The sequence below is a fragment of the Scardinius erythrophthalmus genome, assembly GCF_964197995.2.
Source record: "Scardinius erythrophthalmus genome assembly, chromosome: 19".
Lineage (NCBI taxonomy): Eukaryota > Metazoa > Chordata > Actinopteri > Cypriniformes > Leuciscidae > Scardinius > Scardinius erythrophthalmus.
The window spans coordinates 11,346,706-11,370,753 of record NC_138239.1 but is presented as its reverse complement, the minus strand read 5'-3'; the positions used below and the strand labels follow the sequence as shown (position 1 = coordinate 11,370,753).

The 24,048-nt window shown below is 37.0% G+C and overlaps 2 protein-coding genes across 3 annotated transcripts; both read left to right on the top strand.

Moving 5' to 3' along the window:
• Positions 1-301: 301 nt before the first annotated feature.
• Positions 302-10,494, top strand: dnajc27 (DnaJ (Hsp40) homolog, subfamily C, member 27). Of its 2 annotated transcripts, none has more exons than XM_081394238.1 (8): positions 302-711; positions 975-1,057; positions 1,503-1,572; positions 2,084-2,248; positions 2,332-2,454; positions 2,550-2,710; positions 7,923-8,051; positions 8,384-10,494. In XM_081394238.1, the coding sequence occupies exons 1-8, from the start codon at positions 625-627 to the stop codon at positions 8,412-8,414; spliced, it is 849 nt and encodes a 282-aa protein (XP_081250364.1). In that variant the 5' UTR covers positions 302-624; the 3' UTR covers positions 8,415-10,494. The 2 variants fall into 2 exon arrangements, with proteins under 2 accessions (XP_081250364.1, XP_081250365.1); XM_081394239.1 differs by having other exon boundaries at positions 311-711; positions 8,462-10,494.
• Positions 10,495-12,311: 1,817 nt separating this feature from the next.
• LOC308707652 (adenylate cyclase type 8) lies at positions 12,312-23,513 on the top strand (the record flags this gene model as incomplete). Its single annotated transcript, XM_081394268.1, has 18 exons — positions 12,312-13,187; positions 13,522-13,671; positions 13,752-13,882; positions 13,975-14,086; positions 14,314-14,441; positions 14,911-15,069; positions 15,155-15,386; positions 16,006-16,194; positions 16,278-16,378; positions 16,486-16,687; positions 16,774-16,866; positions 16,988-17,160; positions 17,818-17,899; positions 18,808-18,966; positions 19,179-19,325; positions 19,560-19,652; positions 20,910-21,024; positions 21,634-23,513. The coding sequence occupies 18 exons, from the start codon at positions 12,312-12,314 to the stop codon at positions 22,038-22,040; spliced, it is 3,549 nt and encodes a 1,182-aa protein (XP_081250394.1). The 3' UTR covers positions 22,041-23,513.
• Positions 23,514-24,048: the final 535 nt, after the last annotated feature.

Genomic DNA, 24,048 nt, shown 5'->3' with positions numbered 1-24,048 from the left:
CATATCCGCTTTTGTGAGCTGGTTCAATTGATTCATTGGGAAGATCCGATTTAAAGTAACCGTTCGTTCACGAATTGGACATAGCCAATTGACTCCCCTTTGACGAATCTATGTAATAGGGTTGTTGTCTCCATAGAAACCCTTTATCTGTTTGCTATAATTTGCCCTTATGTTTTGAATACATATCATGCTTACTTATTATAATTTCCATTAACCTATTTAGGAAATATATCATTTAAAATGGTATTTTAAAACTATATGTTTAGATTTTTATATTTATTTTATAGCACAAAGCTCTGTTGAATCTGTTGTTTTCAATCGCGTGACCAAATAACGTTAGTCGTTGCTAGGGCAGCTAGCCCTTTAGCATGTCGAGTTTAAAACATTTCTACCTGCAAAAATACCTGCTGTTTTTGTCGGCAGCACATCATGTGTGAAATGTACTTACGATTTATGGACAAATGTTATCCATAATATTCCATGACACACCGGCTCTCTGTTAGCAATATAACAGTTAGCAGGCTGCTTAACGTACTGTGTTGACGGACCGACTCAAACAGTCATACGTGAATTCTTGGGATATTTCATCTCCTCATTTGGAAGTGGTTTGGGAATAAGTGCAATATGGACACGAATGTTCAGAAGAGGCGAGAAAACAAGAAATCGTTACGGGTTAAGGTAATTAGTCTGGGAAATGCAGAGGTGGGGAAGGTAAGAATATACTGTTACTATGAACCATACAGACATCAAACTTAATTATCTTTTTAAGAAGTATGCTCCTTTTAAAATGATTTCCCCTTACATATGTATTGTAGTGTATTTAATAAAAATGAATACTGAGACTGTAAACATTCTTTGATAGTAAATGTAGGAGCTATTCATTCAGTAGGATTCTGTTTTTAGGTTATCCTAGTGTGTAGCATAGCACTAGGATACCTAAAACATGTAATATTTCTTAATATTTTTGGTTTCAGAGCTGCATTATTAAACGATACTGTGAAAAGCGGTTTGTGCCCAAGTATCTAGCCACTATTGGGATAGATTATGGCGTAACCAAGTAAGTGATGTGGGTTTGACAAATAATCTGTCCGTGTTTTCTCAAATATAATGTTCAAAAAGCAGCTAGCAAGAATTGAATCTAACATCCTTTCCAAAATGTATCATATTCATGGTAGCCTACACATAACGCACCTATTTTGTATTCTGCTGGTTTAAAATATGATCACAACGTTCATTTTATTATCATGTATTCATTAATTCTTTAATTGATTTTATATACCTTTTTGCAGTAATGTTAAATATTAAATATTAATATAATTATAATTATATATTTTTTTAAAACATGATTAAAGAGGTTGTTTTGTCACTTATTGGTGCACTGGCACATACTTGTTGATGCACTTTTTTTTAAAAAAAGTAGGTACGTTAATTCCAATTAATAAAGTACAATTACTGTGATTCACTGATGGGATGTAAATTAAATCGTTTTTCTTCACTTCTAGGGTTCAGGTTCGAGACAGGGAGATAAAAGTAAACATTTTTGATATGGCTGGACATCCTTTCTTTTATGAGGTATTGCTTGCTTTGTTTTATATTTGTATGCGTAAGCACATTATAGAGTAATATTAATAATTATGTTGAAACAAACGTTTCATTTTATTATATAATGTAATCCATATAATTGTTTTTTGTTACTGTTAATTCATCTAACTAACCACAGAGTGGTAGTATAGAGCTGCTGTCAATGTGTAATGCCTAAAGTTGGCATGAAACAGAAGTTGTGATAGTCTTTTCTTCCTATTGCTACATACGTATGTCCAAGTGTAATGGCTTCTCCATCAAAACAAAAAAAATGTAGGGCTGGACTTGATTTTGTCTGTCGGAAATTGATTGGATAGTTGTGGTTAAAGATTATGAAGGTACATGAATTTAAAAAAAATAAATAAAAATGTGCAATGATACTGCAATATTCCATTAAAAACTAGAATTTTCAGTTTTGATTTCATGATGACTTGAACTTGTCATCTATTTTTGCATAGAATTTGATCCCAGGTTAATATAGCTGATGCTGTGTATTCTACAGGTTCGCAATGAGTTTTATAAGGATTCTCAGGGGGTGATTCTGGTCTATGATGTTGGTCTGAGGGAAAGTTTTGATGCTTTAGACAGCTGGCTCACAGAGATGAAGCAGGAGATGGGCTCACAGGCCAACATGGAGAACATCATCTTCGTTGTGTGTGCCAACAAGGTGCCACAAGTGTTTAAATATCTGTATTATTTGTGATTTATTTGAGATTGACTGTCATAAAGTGCTGTTGTTCACCCTAAAAGGTTGACCTGACGAAAAGGCGAATGGTGGATGAGAGCGAGGGGAGACTTTGGGCCGAGAGCAGAGGATTCCATTACTTTGAAACTTCTGCCCAGAGTGGTGAAGGCATCAATGAAATGTTTCAGGTGTGTGTCTCATTCGACTCTTTTCAGTTTACAAAACTGCTGTTGTGTTTTTAATGAATGACTGTTGTTTACCTACTGTGTGTCTACCTCTAAAGGCCTTTTTCTCCTCCATAACTGACATGTGTGAAAATGGAGGGAAGAGACCTACTCCAGAGGTCAACGTAGGTTTTACCAAAGAGCAGGCCGACACCATCCGACGCATTCGCAACAGCAAAGACAGCTGGGATATGCTGGGGGTTAAACCTGGTGCCACAAGGTAAAACTTCTGCTACATCCTACATGTCTCTACTTGTGCTGCTGAAATTTTGTACTTTATACTCTGGATGAATGGTTATTATTTTAGATATTGACTAGTGCTCTGTATAATGTGCTCTGTTGCACAGAAACTGGTTAATGTACTGAGGCATATACAGATTAAAAATCTTACTGTCCCCAACATTTTGAACAGTAGTGTATGTATTGTGGTAGATTTTTCCCTAGGGCTGGGCGATATGGAGCAAAAAATATATCTCGATATATTTTGCTATATCTCGATATACGATATATATCTCGATATCTTTACAGGAAAAATAACCCCCCGAAAACTACTGCAAAAACAAATATGCCAAATACCACAAAGTCTTTTTTTATTGAAGTGCAAATAGGTAGGCAGTTCATGTAGGAACAAAGTGCTTCTGCGACATTTAAAAAAAAAAAAAATCCCTGTATACAAAAATAATAATTTAACTGTAAAATAAAGGAAGAAATAATACATATTGCACTATTTTTAATAAACCTGTATAGAAATATCATTACTAATTTTGGCAAATAAATAAAAAAAAAATGCCACATATCCCCCCAAAACTGCACAACTGTAGAGTAAAACATTAATTTAAAAAAAAGTGATAAAAATGCATCTAAAAATTGACATGATTGTTACAAAATCACACTGTCTGGGGCCTCTGGGGAACTCAGAACAACTGCTAGCATAAAGTTTAAGGTAAAAATAACTGCCATTAAATTACAGTATCTTACTACTATGCAATTAGATAAACTGTTCATTCATTACATCACTTTACCTCTGTCTTTATCCACCTTTATCCTCTTCTCTTCTTTTTGACACTGTATATAGCAGAATAGGTAACTTAGGCTAATGCCAATTTATAATGTGTCATGTAAATTCGGCCATCCGTCACAATCAGGAAACTTTCACCGTGTCTAGACCTGGCGCGAGCTGCCAGGCCCGTTTCTACAGGGGAGCATGTTAAGTGTGAGTGTTTTAAGCGCCCTCAAACAAAAGCAATGCGGCGAGAGGCGACGCTACACAAAAAATTACCAACAACAACTGATCGCGCGCGCGCTGTTTCTGACGCACTTCAAGCACTCGCTGGGCGGGGAAAGATTGATGTGCCTGACCGAACTCGGGGGACTTGGTTGAATGAGACAACACGCGAGGGGAGGGGGAACAAAAGCAAGGAGGCGGAGGAGGGCGAGGGCGAGCGCGAGCACAACACCGAGAAGGCAAACAAGCAAATTGGCGAAATCAGAATTAAATATAAACAATATATCGATATATACGATATGTCAAAATCCATATCGAGTAGGGGTGCACGATATATCGAATCAATATCGTTATCGCGATATCACGTTGCTCGATATCATATCGAAAGTCTCGCGATATTTATGCGATATTTTGTTTATGATGCGTCCCGTCCGACATGCACCGTTGCATTTCCGCCGACTGATTTCCTGGTTCTACTTATCTACTTTTCCTGGTTCTATCAAGGAGAAGGTTAACTTTTCATGCTACAGATTTCCAACAGTGGTCAGAAAGAACAGGGGAGACACTTTGTTTCACTTCTCCCTTGCTCTACCACACAGTCCCCACAACACACACACTTGCCAGCTTGACGCACACACCAGCGCGCAAGTATAAACATCAGGCCACCTGGCCACTTCATGCGTTATCACAGATCGGATAGCTATCTAATTTATCAAAACGATTCCTTTTACACCTGTTCACATAAATGTGTTTTTTGCAAAACGGATATAAATTCGATCTTCAATTCCCGCGCTATATGCAGATTTAATGGAGTTCACGTCACCGAACACAGTTATGAGCTGCATTATATAGCCTATATCATCAGCTAAAATGTCAAAATCAAATACAATACCGCACTAATAGAGAACGGCAACAGCCCTGGTAAGATAATTTCACTTCTTTACTTTTAATGAAGATTCTTTACTTTTAATGTGTGTAAAGCGTCTGCAACTTACTTTCACTTTGATTTGCGATAGTTTGCGCGTTGGCTTGACCGGTATGCTCAGCTGCTCATGCGGTGATGCGTGTTGCAGACGTAGCGCCGTCATATCTGGCCATAACATGACATGTAGCCTATAGCACGTTCTCACTCGTTTATTTTTTTGTGTTTTTGGGAGGAGTACATTTTACATATGTGGTTTCAACAACCAGATGCATTTACACTTCGTCCAGTTTCGTCTGGAATGCGGCCCAGATCTCCTCCTGAAGTGGTTTCAGCGATCAGATTCAAATCCGTCTCGAATGCGTTTTCCCATAACTTTTGAAGTTTTACATATGTTTAAAAATATCGAAATTAATATCGATATCGCAATATTCATTATCGATATCGCAATATCACTTTTTGTCAATATCGTGCACCCCTAATATCGAATTTAAAAAATATCTCGATATATCGTAAATATCGAGATATCGCCCACCCCTTTTTTTCCCTAAACCTAACTATTCTGGGGCGTCTCCAAATCGACACCCAATTGATCTTACTATCTGTGGCGTCTCCAAATCGACACCAATACCTTTATCTATGGAGTCTACAAATCGACACCCAATACCTTTATACTCTAGCTCTTGCGTCTTCAGTCGACAACTGGCAGAGTCCTACTCTAACTAACTCGCTTTCCTGACTTACTTGTTTTGTTGCTGCGCAGCATAAATTACAGACAAACTCTAGCAATTGTCTTTTAAATGCATTAATTACGGCCAGGAGAGTTTCTCGAGCAGTTCTCAGAGAAATCTCAGCCATATAGAATAATACATCAGTTTTTATAGGATAAAGACATGACACATAGAAACTAAATTACATGCCTAACTCATGACTTTAATATTGTCACCTATTAATATGAAGCAAGCCCCGTCCTTTTCAACCTCTGTTAGTGGCCTATGCAAAAATAACACAAGTAAAGGGTTAAGTTTTCTGTTGATTACTCAATATGTCATGGGACAAGATACAGTATATTTTTGATTTTGTTATAGTCAGCACTAGACAATTTTCCATAACTCAAATAGACAAAAACAGAATGTTTTAGTACAATGTGTTTCCCAAGTATTAGAATGTTAGCCCTGAAAAGAGGAAGTAAAGTTTATGTGTTATTACTGTTAGAATCATGGTTAGTTTAAAATAGTTTTATTATTTTATTCATTAATTTTCTACCACAGTATCTACTATGTATATATGCATTTGCCTGATGCAGCATATTGACAATGTTTAAACTTATTTATTGTATCATTTCTGATTTATTGTATAATATAAATTTATTTGATGGTAAATGCTTTGGAATATAGACGTAAGATTGGTCTTGTTTTAAAGAAGACATTTGCCAGTTTTTTTAGAAGTGAAATAAATTTAGAAAGTGAAACAGAAAAAAAAGTTATAGAAGTTTGAGTTTATGAAAATGTACAATGTGAAAATTTAATTATTCATATTTTATATAAAAAAAAATATTTTCAAAACAAGTTGGACTCTAAAACTGCAAGAAAATGAAAGCCTAAAATCTGAACAAGTTGTGTTTCAAATTTTAGGTTGATATCTCAAAAAATTAGCTTTCGGTAAGATTTTGTTTGGGCGCAGTACCAAACTTTTTCACTATGTGACAAACAGACTCCATTACTGCCCATATAAGGGCGCCTACATTTCCATATATGTTTTGAGTGATCTTCTGAACCATATATTTCCACAATTTTCATACAATTTATGAAGTAGACATCCTATTCAGAAGTAGTATGGGAAGTTTGGCAGATTTTGATATGAATTCAACCTCTAATAAACACTTAAAAAGAACATGTATGTGATTTATAGCTCACTGTCACATCACAAATGGTGAATCTATTATTTTTTTCTTTATATTTAAAACATTTTCAGGATGTTATCTTATGAACTCTTTCCATGAAAACAAACTGAGATTTCTTTCATGATTTTTCAAGTTCATTACCATTTCAAAATAAAGGTCTGAACACGCCTCAGGAGTATGAAAATATTCTTGTTGCAAATTGATAAATTACTACTCCTCTGTAATTTATTTTGAAGATCAGTCAGCAATTGTAAGCTTTCAAATGATATATAGTTTGTCAAGATTAGTTTAGGTTTAGTATAGGATATTACTGTTTTAAATATGTAATGCCTTTGGGCCCACTGGTGGGCCGGTGACACTTAAGGTAGAATAAATAAATAAAATGATAATCAATTTATTTAAATAAATGGCTAATTAAATGTTATGTTAAATTCAATTTTAAAATTAAATCAAAACTAAATGTTAAATATATTACTGTATTCATATTGGCCACTGGGGTTTGTTCTGTAAAGTTGTTTAATCAGTCCTAAACAGCTGTGTTGGTTGTAATAAACTAGACTTTATGCAGTCAAAAATCTGGCATGCGGCATAAGTAACCAAATATGAAATATGATTGTTGAGCAATCATTTAAAAATAGCAGATATTACTAGTGCAAGCTAGCCTGGCTAACGTCAGACCAAGTCTCATTTGAGACTTGGTCTGGGAACCACGTGCTCATTTTCTCGTATTTGAGGCGTGGTTTACGAATGCCCAGAGGTTTAACTTTTGGCCTTCTAGTGATTGAAAAACAAAACAGCATGCATTTTGCGGAAGAGTATTGTTTTGGGTTTGCTTCAGCTGACTGTGCAGATGAATATGATCATCTTACTGCTCATAAATCATTCACTACTTGGCTTAAACAACAAAAACACGTCACGTGTAATGACTCATTAGTTAAAGAAAAAAAAATTACATAGTGTACCTTTTAAGAAAGCCAAAGCTGTTTTCTAGAATGTTTAGTAGAATGTCAGAACAAACAGTTAATTCAGTTTGATACACTTTTTTCCCCATTTAATTATAGTGTTTCAACATGATGGTTTAATCATGTGGGTCACGATCATTAGAGAATACCTGCAATCCAATTACCATCCCTAAATCCTCTCCTGCCAGCCTCTTTGAGATCTCCCCAACACCCTGAGAAGCCAATCATGAGCTTGTGTCATTCCTCGTGCCTGACCAATCACAGTCCTTGTACAGGCCCAAGCCTATCTTCATTAGCTGATTCTTCACTGTGATCCCTCTTTAGTGAGACCACAATGTTTTGCTATATCAGCATTTTAAAGGCCTGTTTGATGTGTGGAAACTGAGACTAATAGGTTTTTTTCTCATTCCGTCCTCATAGGGAGGAAGTCAACAAGGCATACAGGAAATTGGCTGTACTGTTGCACCCGGACAAGTGTGTGGCCCCAGGCAGTGAGGATGCCTTTAAAGCAGTGGTTAACGCTCGCACGTCCCTGCTCAAGAATATCAAGTAGGAGCGTGTGTCCACACACAAGTGCATCTCACATGGTTTCCATTACAAACATACTCCTCATTATGTCTGAGATATGCCATAAAACATATTTTTTTATCTTCATTGTGCCATTGAAACATTATTTATTTCAAATTTGTTTATTAGATTGCTTATACTGTGGTGTTTTGTTTGTTGAATTTGTATTATATATTTATTTATTTATAATTTTGATTATTAATTGTGCTTTAAAAACCTTGCGTGAGCCAGGGCAGTTTAAATATGCTATCACAATATTTGAAGTACAACATTGTAACACCACAAATGTGTTTTGTTTGTTTTTTCGCCTCAAGATTTCATCAAAAACCAACAAATGACCACTAAGACCCTTTAAGGCTATCATAAACTTAACCATGTTCCCTTGTTTTAAGTTGATCAGCTTCACATTGCCATTAGTTGGAGTTGGAGAGTTACCTCGCATTTGCAGAGTTCCCTTCTCAGTGAAGATTACGCTTAAGACACACGGAGAAGCCTCTGGACTCCAACAAAGACTCAGTTACAGCTGAGTTTGATGTACAGCTATGACACAGTCACCACAGTTGTTTACTTTATAATGTAATATACATGTTCATGTCAAGTTGTAATAGGGAAAAATGCTCTCAGCCCAGATCATATGTACGTCACATCACCTTAGAGCATGAGAATGACTTTGGTGTGGACCCTTCCTTTTCCCAGTCTGTCCTGTGACATCTGACTGTTGTGCTGCTTTGCTCCCATAGACGTACAGTTGAAAGACCTTTTATTTTCCTACTTATTTGTGAGTCAGATTTAGCATTCAAATGCTGTTGTTTAATCCCAATGCATCTTGCAAGGATACCATAACTTACATGGGTGATTCCCAGTTTTTCCTCTGCTTCACCTTAGTTCACTCCAAAGAAGAGGAAAGCACCAAACATGTACTGTAACTTAACCAATATCTTTGCTTCAGTGCAATTTAACAGTAGAGCTGGGTTTTATAAAAATCCCAAGTCATATTTGATGCTAGATTCTGCTAACAAGTCTTTTGAAGAGAATCAAATTTCATACATTTAAATCAACCTGTTCAAGAAACATGGTATGTCATGCAAATGCAATTTGTTAATTTGACTAAAATTATGTACTTTTGGGTACTATATAGGCTATAGATTTTTTTTTAATAATGGATTTACCAAACATACACTACCGTTCATAAAGTCATTACATTTTTTAAAAGGAATTAATTAAGAAAGGATGTGTTAAATTGATCAAAGGTGAAAGTATATTTTACAAGACATTTACATAGTTACAAAAGATTTCTATTTCAAATAAATGCTGTTCTTTTTAACTTTCTTTTCATCAAAGAATCCTAAGAAAAATGTTTCATGGTTTCCACAAAAATACACTGGTAGATATTCAGCTTTTTTTCATCACAGGAATAAATTGCATTTTAAAATATATTCGAATAGAAAACATTTAGCAATTTACTGTTTTGACTGTATACTGGATCCTGGATCAAATTAAATGCATCCAATACTTTTGAACGGTAGTCTATGAAATGTTGTGGTCACTAGTGCCAAGACTATATTAGTGTATAAGAGTACCGTTTACCAGTCTTTACAAAACCTTTGGGGGGTTTTGCAAAAAAGATTGATTGCTGACACATATATATGGTTGTTTTCTCTACTCTGAACTGTATTAACCATGAAAGGGACTCTCTGTGAATCTGTCACAGTGATGGTATCTGATCCCAGGATAACGTAAGAAGAAAGGAGCTTTGTTTACACCAACATTGGAATAGATAAAAATAACGGAGATAAAACTGTTACATTAGCAGAGCTGTGTAGATGTGCCAACATGCATTAGTTCAACAATGTTTTGTTTGGCCCTTGTATATTAATAATAATCAATTTAATGCAAGTATATCAAATGTTGTATTTTTTTATGGAACCGTGGTGTTTACAACATGATGTGGGTGTACATGTGCAATCTAACCATTATTTATATTTTTAAACAAGTTCACGTTTTTTCCTCTATTTCGTTTTTATTTTGAAGGGCATTTCATAATGTGCTGCCTTATTCGCTATGTTGGACTATGTAATGTATCTGAGCAATGTTTGACTTGCATCATCTGTAGATGTGAAAAGATGAGTTGTATTGCTAAATGTTTCATTAGCCACCCTTACTACACAATATTGAACCTTTTAACTGGAATCACTTTTGTTTCCACCTTTTGTTTCATTGTGTGACATTGATATGTCTGTGTATAAAATGTGTTAAAGCATGAATAAGAAGCATGTTTGTGATTATGCAGAATAGAAAGATGAGGCCAGTGTAAATGAATGCCAAGGCCACTGCTCAATGGGGAAAAGTGTCTCTGTTTTATGCACAGAAGCATTTACTTTCTTCATTCGGCTTATATAGCGTAATAAAGGAATAATTTTAAATCACTTTTGGTCCCTTTTGATTTTCAAAATTGCATTATTAAATCACAACATTACAAACTAATCCAGTTTCACAAAAGCAACAGAGTTATGGACCATTAATACAGAAATTATTTTGCGTTTAAAAATAGAGATGCGTTTTTAAAAAAGTTGGACTTTTTTTTACCTTTTAACTAAAGCACCATGTTTTCAGAATGCTGTGTAATGTGTGAGACACTTCAAAAGACGCGAACGCAACGGTCAGATAACTAGAAAAAATAGAAAAGCAGAAGTGGAATGCAAAAACGCGTTCTGTGTGAATGGCCCCTGTTGTACTACTGTATATAATACTACAAAAATTAAGCCAGTGTGCAAATGCAACTCAACATTGTTTAGCCCAAGTCATCCACTAAAGTGACGGAAACAGATGGTTCAGTCACTTTCTGACCTGGCACATATTGTTGGTAACCAGATCAGTGAGAAGCACTTTATCCAGCTTACTTCCCACATTCCCTGAATCAGCGGCCCAGCCTGCTAACTAAAACCCTGCACTGTGTCTGCTCAAAAGCAGATATCAACCAATCACAAATGATCGCCTTTTCTTATTATTAATTCTAATAATGTATCTGGCCAAGATGGACTAGATATTGTGAAAACAAAAAAACACTTTTAATCAACTATTTGAAATATGGAATAAACAAAACGGGGCTTTCCAAAAATAAATTTCCAGAGCAATTAGATTTTAACCTAGCTCTTGCCTCCACACATGAACTCACCTGCCATGGACATTATCCTGTTAGCTGTGACCGTGAGGCCTTAATGGATCACGTGCGCTATTGCTGAGTAGATAATCCCTTATATTTCAACCTATTACTGTGTGTGTATATCTATGTGCATCTGCATCCCAAACTCTTCTTTCACTGACTGTGCTGAGTTCAAGTCCACTTATTTTTGCCTCTAAACATATCCATCAAGAGTCGAGATTCTTCCATAGGATAAGCAGATTGTGCTCTGCTACCTCTGCGAAGGTTCAGGACAGCTTTTCAGACCATCTGGCAGAGCAATCACTTCATTACCTGAAGACAACACTACTCAGCTCTCAAGACAGAGTCAATCATCCGCAGACAGGACATCATTTAAACTGGAGTGAGGTTGTCTTCATCCAATGCTGAGGTGATGGATAATATGGTTGAATGGTAACATAATAGGACAAGTCATTTACATCGCTATGCTTTGCATAGTTATGGTGAATAGCATGGCAGAAGGGAAAACTGTCAAAGAAAATTCTGCACTCAGCTGCTGAGCATTACACCACTGAGGGACAAGAATGTGCCATATTAGATGTTTGCTTGTGTCTGGATCAGTACCTGGGCTACTGTTCATGGCGGAGCAGATGCATGCATTGATACAAGATTTATCAAGCTTGCAGCACCATATCAATGGCAAGTATCCTTCCATTTCCATTTTTGCATGTGTTTACGTAGTTTTAATCTATTTTGTTCTTTGCAAATTTTTATTATTGAACTCATTTTGGGGATATTGAACTTGTTCTAGGGGTATTTTGGGGGGTATTGAACTTGATTTGGGAGTCTTTGAGTGTATTATTTTTTTACAGTCTATGTATTAAACATGTTTTGGATGCATTTTGAGGGCATGTTATGGGTAATGTGCTTGTTAGACGTGCATTGTCATTTTACATGCAGAGTTAAATCATTTTAATGTTTGTTTTTGAGTTTCATCAAAAGATTAAAAATGTATTCTCTGTTGTTTCAGGTTTGTGCAGTTGATCGAGGTCTTTATCTGAGTTTTGGGATCTAAAGCCTGTTCAGATAAGATTCAGAAAATGGCTTTGAGTTCTACAGAAGTCACTGCTCCACCTAAGGTATGCACATCTGCGCCTCCCCCACTCCACCTAAAACGCAAGCAACTGATGTGGCAGAATGCGGTACGTCACATTATCGACCAACGAGGAATGCACCACGAGGGACGAGCAGCCAATTCTCACAAAATCATTGTTACTGATGCCTACATCGATGACATCAACAGGCAGATTCGTAACAAAGCTGCACGGGGCAATGCTGGCATGCACAAGCGGCGCTCCTCTGCGGCCCGCATCCATCCATTACGAGAGCGCAACTCCACCTCCACTCGGCAGTCCACCGACTCGCTCAGTGACGCAGACTTCTTTGTAAGCTGGGGCTCCACGGTGCGTGGAGTCTTCCTTCCTGCTCTCCACCACAAGTTTAAATCTCATGATCTCGAGCGTCTGTACCAGCATCATTCATCTGGTCAGCGCCGAACTTCCCTTGTAGTCACTAATGTCATCGATATCCTTACCAAACTCTATATTCTCTTCATATACCTGGCAGTGGCCCCTGAGATGGTGGACCTTCAACAAGGATGGTTTGCTGGGCTCTTCATGGGACTTGGAGCAGTTATATGCGTCTTAGTTCTGACCTATAAAGGATTGATGTGTCCAGATTACCTGCGCTATGCTGGGCTGGCGAGTTGGCTGTCCCAGACTGTTCAGGCACTGGGTAGTTTGGTATATGGATTGGAGAAGGACCAGTCCTGGTATGTGCTCTTCACCCTGTTCGCCACCTACACGCTATTGCCCCTACCTCTTCTGTGGTCCATCTGCACAGGGTTCCTCACCGCTGCCTTGCACCTTTTGGTGGATGCCCTTAGGAACCACAATGACACAGCCATTGTAAGAAAGGTAAAAAGGACTCAAGATCAAAGCTCATCAAACTTAAAAGTTCACTTTTGATTTTCACCTTAGGGTCGAAAAGTAAAAAGACATTAATGCCTAATCGAAATTGAAGATGATCACGAGAACTATCCTTGAGATTTTGAGTCAAGTTTGTGTTTTTTTTTTTGGAGTTGTGCTTGGTCTTCCTTTTGATAAACGCTCCATTATTATGGCACAAGAGCACACCAGTATCAGAATCTCAAGACTCTTCAACCACTTGTCGACTTGAGAGATCAACTAATGAATCTTGTCTTGTTCATTTCAGTTACTGTGCTAACTTTTACCCTTGGTTTTCATCCAGTTACTAGCGAAAGGTCTGTTGTACATGGGTATGAATACTGCAGGACTGTTCATCCACTACTTATCGGATCGTGCACAAAGGCAGGCCTTCCTTGAGACGCGGCGTTGCATTGAAGGACGAGTCAAGATGGAGCAAGAGAACAAGAGACAGGTTTGTGATTCTTGACTTAATATGATATTCATAGATCATTAATATGAAACCTCAGGAAATGAGAAATCATTTTGCGTTAGGAACGCTTGGTGATGTCCATTCTTCCTCGGTTTATTGCTATGGAGATGATTGGTGATATGACTTCCATGGATGATGAATCACTTCCTCAACAGTTCCATAAGACCTACATTCATCAATACAAAGACGTCAGGTACACACTGCTTCCTGTGCAGTACTACCTTCCAGCACATTTATACCGCGAGGATGGTTCATGAAATGAACATATATGTGCTCTTGTCTCAGTATCCTGTTTGCTGATATAAAAGGCTTCACCTCTCTCTCCATGACCATGTCGGCTCAGGAATTGGTGCGCACACTCAATGAGCTGTTCGGTCGCTTTGATCGCCTTGCTGAGGTGAGAGAGATTAACCTTTGAGTTTTACAGGCAGTTGGAGAAAAGGGTTTTGGTCAATGTGTGCCCGACTGTAATTTACTGTATGAGCTTAGGAATCATTTTGTTGTAACTACTGTAAATATCACAACAGTCACAATTAGTTTTAGTGTCAGATGTGTTATTTTATGCCAAAGTGTAGAAATGTGTAATGTTAGAAGATTATTAAAAGATATCTTATGATATTTTAGGAGAATAACTGCATGAGGATAAAGATTCTTGGAGATTGTTACTACTGTGTGTCTGGGGTCCCAGAGCCCCAAACTGCACATGCTCGCTGCTGTGTGGAGCTGGGTCTGGCCATGATAAACACTATACGGTGTGTATTTTACGTGTTAGACACCCCCACCCCCAACCCAAAGGGTTTGTGTCTAATTCTCAATATTTTTCCTATTCCAGAGACTGTAAGCAAGCCATTCAAATGTTGATTTTCCCCCAAAGACTTGCTCTGTCGTGTCACTAAATTTGTTTGCAACAGTTTCTAATTTTGCTCTTGGAGGTCCACTGTCCTGCAAAGTTCAGCTCCAATCCTAATTAAGCACACCTGAACCAGCTTGTCGAAGTCAGGATTACTGAAAGTTTCATGTTGGGGCAGGTTTGAGCTCTGTTGGAACTCTGCAGGACGTTGACCCTCCAGGAGAAGGACTGGACACCCCTGATCTTTTGGAACATTCATATTCTATTATTTCCAAGTTGCTCTATAGCGATTTAAGTCTATTTCTGCTGATGACATCAAAAGAGATTATCAAAAATCCGAAAAATGTTATTCTTCCCTCTCATTTTGTCAGTTATGTAAGTAAGGAGTTGAAGACAGATGTGGACATGCGTATCGGGATCCACTCCGGCTCGGTTCTGTGTGGGGTTTTGGGTCTGCAGAAATGGCAGTTTGATGTGTGGTCTTGGGACGTAGATGTTGCCAACATGTTAGAGGCTGGAGGAGTCCCAGGGTAAGTACACGGATCATTAGCATTGTCATATGTTTAACTAAATGCAATTGATATTAGAATAATAAAACAAATTGTATAATATTAGGAGGATTCATATATCACAAGCCACCTTGGACTGTCTAGAGGGTGTATATGAGACAGAAGAAGGTCAAGGCCATGAACGGAATGAGTTTTTACGCAAACACAAGATCGACACTTTTCTGATCCGCCAAACCCCACAGGAAGACAAGGGGCTTCCTAAAGTCCGACGAACCAGCAAAGTTGAGACTACATGGAGTGCTGAGCTTCCTTTTGACAATGTCATTGGAATGAACTGCGTGAGTCTGAGCTGGCCTCAAAACCTTACATAATCTTACTTCTCTTTCTAGTTAGTGATAAGATGTAAAGTTATCAAGCCTGTTAAATAGTGCCATACTATGTTATTCATTGAATTCTTTAGTACACTAAAGGAATGTTCCAGAATGGATACAAGTTAAACTTTATCACCAGCATCAGTGGCATGGCAGATTACATTAGAAAATTATTTATTAGAGACTAATCTCTTATTTTTAAAACTAAACAAAAATCATGTTAGTAAGCATTTATTATGGTAGTCTGTGCGCAAGGCAAAAATATGTTATTTCTAGGGGTGTAACGATACCCTCATGTCACGATTTGATACATATCACGATACTGAACTCAATATGATAAATAAATTAAAAATCTCCAATTTTGGGCAAAACCAGACATCAGTTCAGTTTATTTGTCCCCATAGAGAAAGTAAGTTTGTTGCATATTCACAAAGACATTTTAAAAAAACGCAATTTGATATACATACATACAATACATGTGTATGTGTATGCCAAGTACATGATACAGGTCATCCATCTCTTGGATGTAATAGTTGTAATAGATTTTCTTTTCACTTGCTGTGCTTTTTGTATTGTCATCTTTTAGATCTTAGCCACTTTCACCAATGGCTCCCTGATGCAGTTGCCCAATCAGATTATTCCCCATTGTGCCGGGTCTCGAGAAATCAACAAGAGAATCGAGCAGGCCATCGAGGTGCGCAGTAGTGAGCGAATGCGCAAGGAGCACATCACACCCTTCACGTTGGTCTTCAAAGACACACACATTGAGGGAAAGGTATGGACTGCAGAGGAACAGCTTTTATACGTCATAAAGCACTTTTGCTTACAAGTAGGCCCACACAAAATTTGCACTTTCAGTTTTCTCAGATGCGAGATGAGATGTTCAAGTCCAACTTGGCCTGCTCTTTCCTCGTGCTCCTCTTCATCATGGCTGTTCAGGCCCTCATCCCCTCACCACAGTGAGCTATTATTATTATTATTTCAAAGGCCTAATGTGGACTTTCATTGAATTTTAAAATGTGTTAAATTTTCGATATATCGCTCTGAATGCATGTGTCCCCCACAGAATCTGTCCTATGGTAATCCAGTTTTTAGTATTCCTGTTTGTCTACATGCTACTGCTTCTGGTCACACTGGCTGAGGAATTTAAGCGCTCCCCACCATACTTACAGCATCTGTGCTGCTGGATCCACGAGACCAAGAGCATCCGTAATCTGCTCACCCTCACCGCTATTACTATTAACTTCGGTGTGGCCTCCTGTGATATTGTGAGTGCCAGAATTGATAGTTTCTTGGGCCAAATTAAAATGCTTCTCTTAACCCAACTATTAATTATAATTTTTTTGCTGTACAGTTGTGGTGTAACACAGTTGGAGAGGATGAGGAAAGCAACAAGATCTCCAAACAAAGCTCACAGTTGACTGTGAACATCTGCACCCATCCTGAGGTACGGTAGATACATATTAAATACAAATGTGTCATTAATGCTTAACCTGGTACTTTTTCATGAATACCATTCCTGTGACTACACTATAAGGCATACTATAAAACTCTCTGTCTTTCTGCAGTTCTTTGTTTTTAGTGGTGTGTTGGCCATGGTGACGTGTGCTGTGTTCCTCAGACTCAGCTGTCTGTTGAAGCTGGCAGTACTGATGTTAGTCATTGCAGTTTACACATACCTCATTGAGGTAGCCTTCCATGTGCTCTTTATCCGCCAACACCAAAACGGCCAAATTCAGAGGTACGATATTTTGCTTTATCGGAGAGGCCATATCATACCAAGTTTCTGAATGTGGTAATGTGTTTGATTTTAAGACACTTAGGCACTTCAATGATGAATAAGCCATTTTTGCAATGTTTTTATTATTATTGTTGTTGTTTAGAGTAAATTTACAGTTTTGAAAGTAACAGTATATTTACGTCAAATTTAAAATATAACAATTATTATTATTATTTTTTATTTTTTACTTTTTTTAATATGAAAAAGCAATATTAGTTGAGACTAACACAAAGAAAATTTGGTAATTTTCATAACTTGGTGATATTTATAAATTTAAAAGTACATATTAAGAATTTTTTCTTTTTTGATTAATGTGCATTTAAAGTGTAAAGGATTTTTTTTATAAATATATATACCTTTTTAGAGCTTTTAAATTTTAGTAACATTTGAAATTGTACAGACATTTTTGTTAAATGTAAAATTGCATATGTTTAAAATGCAGATTTTTCCTTTTCATCCTCTTGGTCATCATTGTTTGTCACTGACCCTTATATAGTACATTCAACTTTTTTTAGAAAGTCAAGAACATTTTTCATGACATGACCCCAACGAATTACTTCCTGGACTGTTGAATTGTTGTAGCCCCTCTGATGTGTGTATATGTGTGTTTTTGCCCAGATCTCAGTACCTCAGACGCAAAGGCATTTCTGTGCTGCTAATGGCCATGTTTGTTGTGGTCGTCCTTTACAACAGTAGACAGGTAGTATATTAACATCCTATTAAAAAAAAATATTATAGGAATGCACATACTAGTGATTTAAATAATAATATAATAATATAAAATGATTACATATTTATTTAACAATTAATAAATATATTTATTTTTAATTATATAAATAAATAAATAATCAAATCACCACTTGATCCCATTGTAAAATAACTGAAACAATCAAAGCTGACATGCAATTTTTATTTTGTGTTTTAACCCTCATGTTGTTCCAACCCCGTAAGACTTTCGTTCATCTTCGGAACACAAATTAAGATATTTTTGATTAAATCTGAGAGCTGGATCACTCCTCCATAGGCTTCTATGGGATTGAAACTTGCCGGCCCAGAAAGTTAGTAAAGACAATGTTTAAAATAGTCCAAGTGACTACAGTGGCTCCATTTTAAGTTTATCAAGTGACGAGAATACTTCGCTTCTGGGTTGTACGTCAAAACGTAGGCTCACTATTGGCCAATGCTGGTCATGTACAACCCAGAAGCGCTGCACTGTTACACTACATGAACTCACTCAGAGGCCTACACAGAAGAAAATTAATAGTTGAATAAAGTCGTTATTTTTGTTGTTTTTTGCGCACAAAAAGCATTCTCACGCTAAACTTAAGGTTGAGCCACTGTAGTCCCTTGGTCAATTTTAAACATTGTCTTTACTAACTTTCTGGGCCGGCAAGTTTCGATCCCATAGAAGCCTATGGAGGAGTGATCCAGCTCTCAGATTTAATCAAAAATATCTTAATTTGTGTTCCGAAGATGAACGAAAGTCTTACGGGGTTGAAACAACATGAGGGTGAGTAATTACTGACAGAATTTTCATTGTTGGGTGAACTAACCCTTTAAGTTATATCAGTATGATTCAAGAAATTATTAATGCTTTTGAACCTACAGTTAGAAACTACAGCCAGGCTTGACTTCCTGTGGCGTCTGCAGGCCAGACAGGAAGTGGAGGACATGAAGGAACTGAGGGAGCATAATGAGTGTCTGCTGTACAACATTCTTCCTGGCCATGTAGCTCGCCACTTTCTCGAGAGAGACCGGAACAATGAGGTAGTTGCGTAGATTATTAATGACAGACCCTAATAGTTTAAACTTATAACAAATAATAATGTAAGTAATAACATTGTCAAGCTGTTTTCAAAATGAAGGTCTATTTGGTGCATTTCAATTGTTCCAGCAGCTATGCACTAATCTATGCACTATGCACTCTTCATTAATCAAGTATAACAGTAACACAACTGTATTAACTCTTTGGCTTCAAGGACCTGTTCTCTGAATCGTACGAGCGAGTTGGGGTGATGTTTGCTTCCATTCCAGACTTTACAGATTATTACGAGAAGAAAGAGTTGATTCATCAAGATGTGGAGTGTCTGCGTCTTCTTAATGAGATCATCGCTGACTTTGATGAGGTACGTGGATTTGTGCTTAGTAATCCTCTTTGTAACAAATGTCGTCAAAAGTCCAAGCCTGGACATGCTCAGTGATTTAACGGCTAATAGCAGCTCAGATGTTAATAATGGAATGTATTGGCTATGTGCAAACACTCACTTCTTTTATCATTAGTCATTGTTATAGTGAAATATTTCAGAGACAGGCTTACTTAATCTTTTTTTTTTTTTTTTTTTTCTCGGTTGTCTCCTTAGCTACTGGAAGAGCCTTACTTCCAGGACATAGAGAAAATCAAAACCATTGGCAGCTGCTACATGGCTGCTTCTGGACTGTCTCCTGAAAAACAGGTGAGTGACACCTTGACATGTGATTTCAAAATGTATGCCTGCCAAATATATGCAGATGCATGAAATATAGGCTACTGGTCAGCCATATTTGTTGTTAATACTATCCGCACCAGTTTTATTAGGTCAATATTGGAATCAGATATAAATATACAAGAAAAAAATATATAATATAATAAGAATACAGTTCAATTTGAAACTTATTTACTCATAAGTTTTCATAGCCATTGTAGAATGTGCAACGTATTTATTTTATTTAGTACTGTCCTGAATAAGATATTTCACATAACAAATGTTTACGCATTGTCCACAAGTCAGAAATAATAATTGAATTTATAAAAATGACCCTGTTCCAAAGTTCCCACAGCTCTTGTTTTGTGATGATTGTTCATAAGTCCATTGTTTGTCCTGAGCAGTTCAACTCAGCTTTGTTCTTCAGAAAAAATCCTTAATGTCCTACACATCCTTTCCATCATATCCTGAATATTTGACATTTTTCCAAAAGTGCGGCCTTGAGCATCAGTGAATGTTTTTGTAAAAGTTGTGTACAGTCCTGCGGTTGTCCTCAGTGTGTAAAATGGATTTCAAAATCGTACAACTGCTTTTGGAAAGGTTTGCAACATGCAGAAGATCCAAGATATGATGCAAGATCCAGATGTTTTTCATGTTTTTCATGAGTCATTTGTTTTCGGAGCACTCCCCTTCAGAAAATTCCACAAGGATATTGCAAAATTTTCTGAAGGCGAGTGCTCTGAAAACAAGAGACTCATGAACAACATCACAAAACATGTGGATCTTGGATCATCCAGAAAATAACACACAGTATTAAGATTCAAGGGTATACAAACTTTAGAACATCATTTTTATACATTCAGTTATTATTTTATCTTGTGGACTATATGTAAACATCTGTTATGTGCAATAGCTTATTCAGGACAGTACTAAATAAAAAATATCCTGCATTTTTTATGATCCCTCTTATTTTGTTAAAATTATTACCATTTTGCATATTCTGCTAAGGGTATGTAAACTTATGAGCTGAACTCTAAATTATAAAAAAATAATAACATTTTAATTCTGACCATCATGTTGGTCAGAAAGGATATAACAATCCTTTTAAATAAATGAATAAAAACATAATAAATGTTAAAAATTCAATAATATGAATTCATAATAATTAATAGTAATTAAATAGTTTAGTAACTGAAAAGTTGCATTTTTGTAAATTAAGGCTCAATTGTATTTGTGTGTATTTCATAGGAATGTGAAGACGAGTGGGCTCACCTCAGTACGCTGGTTCTGTTCGCTTTGGCCATGCAAGAAACTTTGAAAGAAATAAACAAACGTACCTCAAACAACTTCCAGCTGCGTGTCGGTAAGATTGTGCTTTTCTCATATAACTTCTCTACTAGTAATACACAAAAATCAAGTGCTTAGATTCTTCTTATTTTAAAGATAAGAGTATTTTGTATTCCCAAACAACTTTTCTTAAGAATTTTCTTGTCTTTTTTATTAAATGTAAAGGACAAGCTTAAGAAGCATATTTCCGAAAAGAATGCTCTTAAAAATCATCATAAATAACTTCTTAAAGTTAGGATAACCTCCATCCTGTCATTTAGGCTGCCTACAACACTAGCTACATATAATACAAATTACTACTAGGAATGTGGACGAGTAGGCTACACTGAAGTGACACCGTTCGATCATGAAAATCAATACTCTAGCAAGAACTAGCGAGGCAGAACGCACAGATGAAATAAGATGGAGCGCAAATTAATCCATTAACTCCAGTATATAAAAATGAAATAATACAAGCTTTCTGGACAAAAAAAAAAGTATAATTTTAGGGATGGATTTGTTACAGAATGCGAGGAGAGGATGAGAGTTAACTTTTGCCTTGTAATCATTGCAAAATGTTGTAACAACATTAGCTCTTCTTCTGAAAGACCCTTAATGTGCATAAAACTGCTCCTCTATCACACAGGTATTTCTCATGGGCCTGTAGTCGCCGGGGTGATTGGCGCCACTAAGCCCCAGTATGATATCTGGGGCATGACTGTGAATCTTGCTAGCCGAATGGACAGCACAGGGCTCAGTGGGCGTATTCAGGTCCCGGAGGGCACGAGCCGTATCCTGGCCGACCACGGCTTTGTGCTACAGCTTAGAGGAGATATCTACGTCAAAGGGGTTAGTGAGCGGCGGGGAGGGGTCCGCACATACTTTGTTAGCAGCAGGGAAAAGAACTCAAGCTACGGCGAGAGGATCACCAGCAGAGGGATCTCTCTCGGGAGGAACACCCTCGCTGCTGTGGTCTTTTCCCTGGTGCAGGCCCGCAAGAAAGAGGAGTTACGAGAGGCCAGTGGAGGCTTTCATCTCATGGAGATAACATGAGTTTTGATTGAAAACTGGACAGGAACCACATTCAATACCTCTTTTAGAGACTCATTCCTCTAAGTCATTGCCTTTAAGTGATTTTCCATTTTCTCTGTATTTCTTTGTAAATAGTAATAATTTTATTTCTCTTGTGGGATTTCTTCTGATTTCCAAAGTCGTGTTCCTTTTGTCCTGAAATGGCCCGGTTTCACAGACAGGGCTTAGATTAAGCCAGGATTAGGCCTTAGTTCAGTTAGTGCATTTAAGTAGCTTTTATAAATGTGCTTTAGAAAAAAAACATTACTGGTGTGCATCTTGAGACAAAACAATATATGACATATTTTAAGATACAGTGCAAGTTGCTAGACAGCTCAAACATGCATTTTAGTCTGGGACTAGGTTTAAGTCTTGTCTGTGAAATTCCTAACTTTAACCCCAGGTTTCAAAGGGTCAAAATAGGCAGAGCTGCAAATTAAACATCCCTCATCTTGGAACAAGACCAAAATAGTGTACAGAAGCTATAAGGAACTCTGGATTCAACTTATCAACTTATTAGACTGATTATAACACTTCATTTAATTGGAGGTCATATTCATATGCGCTCTGATGCTCAACTGCCCTGATTCAGAATAAATGTGCAAATGAAGAGTAAAGTACGGTGGCCGGTAGTGCACAACACAATGAAATTTAAAAAGCAAACATACGTTCACAACACAGCGGAAATGAGCCACAACACAAAGGAAATTGTTATTGTGCCACAACACAATAGAAAATAAGCCACAACCCAACAGAAATTAGGCACAATAAAACGGAAATGCTCCCGACCACTAGAAGGCTTTCGGAGCGCGGTAAAGTTAGTTTTCCTTGCCATTGTTCAATAAGAGTCGGCAGTCTTAATATATCAATACCACGATTACTTTTAACAGTATGCAACCATTGTATATCGACATAAAATATACTTCAAAATCACCTACTTGAATTATTTATACTCGAAAATGCTTTGACGCACAACCACACTAAGTAACACAGGCAATTCCACTAAGTGGTTAAAACGTATAATTTTTTATAACTAGTGCAAAATGCCCGTGCAAAATCAGTTTTTAAGTGTGTTTTTAGTAATTGTTGGTTTGGTGTGTTTGAGTGCTCATTGTTACAATTACACAGCAAAAGTTCAGTGACATTTTTATTTGTGCATGCTAGAAAGCACAAAGTGAACTCACAAAGTGAGTAGGCTACTACAAATGATGGCCACGAAAGAGAATGTGAACGCATTGAAAAGGATATGTTTAGTTGGTGAATAGCATAGGCTACTATTACACAGTAGTGATAACGTTAAGCGCACCAGAATGAAATATAATATTCAGAAGTAAACAGCATAGCTGACTTATAGATTCAGTTTACATCCACAAATGAATAAGCACGTCGATTCAGGGAGCAGTGCAAAGTGCCCGTGCAAAATCAGTTTTAGGGAGCTGATCGCCGTCAAAAAAGGTCAGGAGATATTTCTTAGCGATGGCTGATTTCAACAGTTTCAATATGATAAAAAATAACTTTTATATTGATTCAATGGATTAATTGCATTTTGAAAAAAAAAAATGTCATGAATTTATTGCATTTTTGGGAAAAAATAATCCGTTTTTATAATAAATCTTTGAAAATCAAAATCTGGATTTGAATTTTTTATGTTATTATAACCTAAAGATGCTATGTGAAAGTTTGAAACAGAAAATAGTGGTTTTCATCTTGCCACTTTCTTGGTAAAGAAAACACATTTTTACTCAAATTAATCAAAATGGATTTATCACGTTTTGGAACCAAACTATAATATTCAGAAGTAAACAGTGTAGCTGACTGAGGCCCCGTCCACACTACTGCGTTTTTGTTTAAAAACGAAGACCTTTTGCTACGTTTGCACCTCCCGTCCACACTAAAACAGCAAAAACGGAGACCCAAAATGGAGAAGTTTAGAAACGCTGCCGACCCGTTTTTCGTTTTGAATCTCCGGAGGGCGTTTTAGTGTGGACGG

Excerpts from the sequence above, each read along its gene's own strand:
- dnajc27 (XM_081394238.1), top strand. The coding sequence starts at position 625 with ATGGACACGAATGTTCAGAAGAGGCGAGAAAACAAGAAATCGTTACGG. Across the intron at positions 1,058-1,502 it reads ATAGATTATGGCGTAACCAA|GGTTCAGGTTCGAGACAGGG; the intron begins GTAAGTGATGTG and ends CTTCACTTCTAG. Across the intron at positions 1,573-2,083 it reads GACATCCTTTCTTTTATGAG|GTTCGCAATGAGTTTTATAA; the intron begins GTATTGCTTGCT and ends TGTATTCTACAG.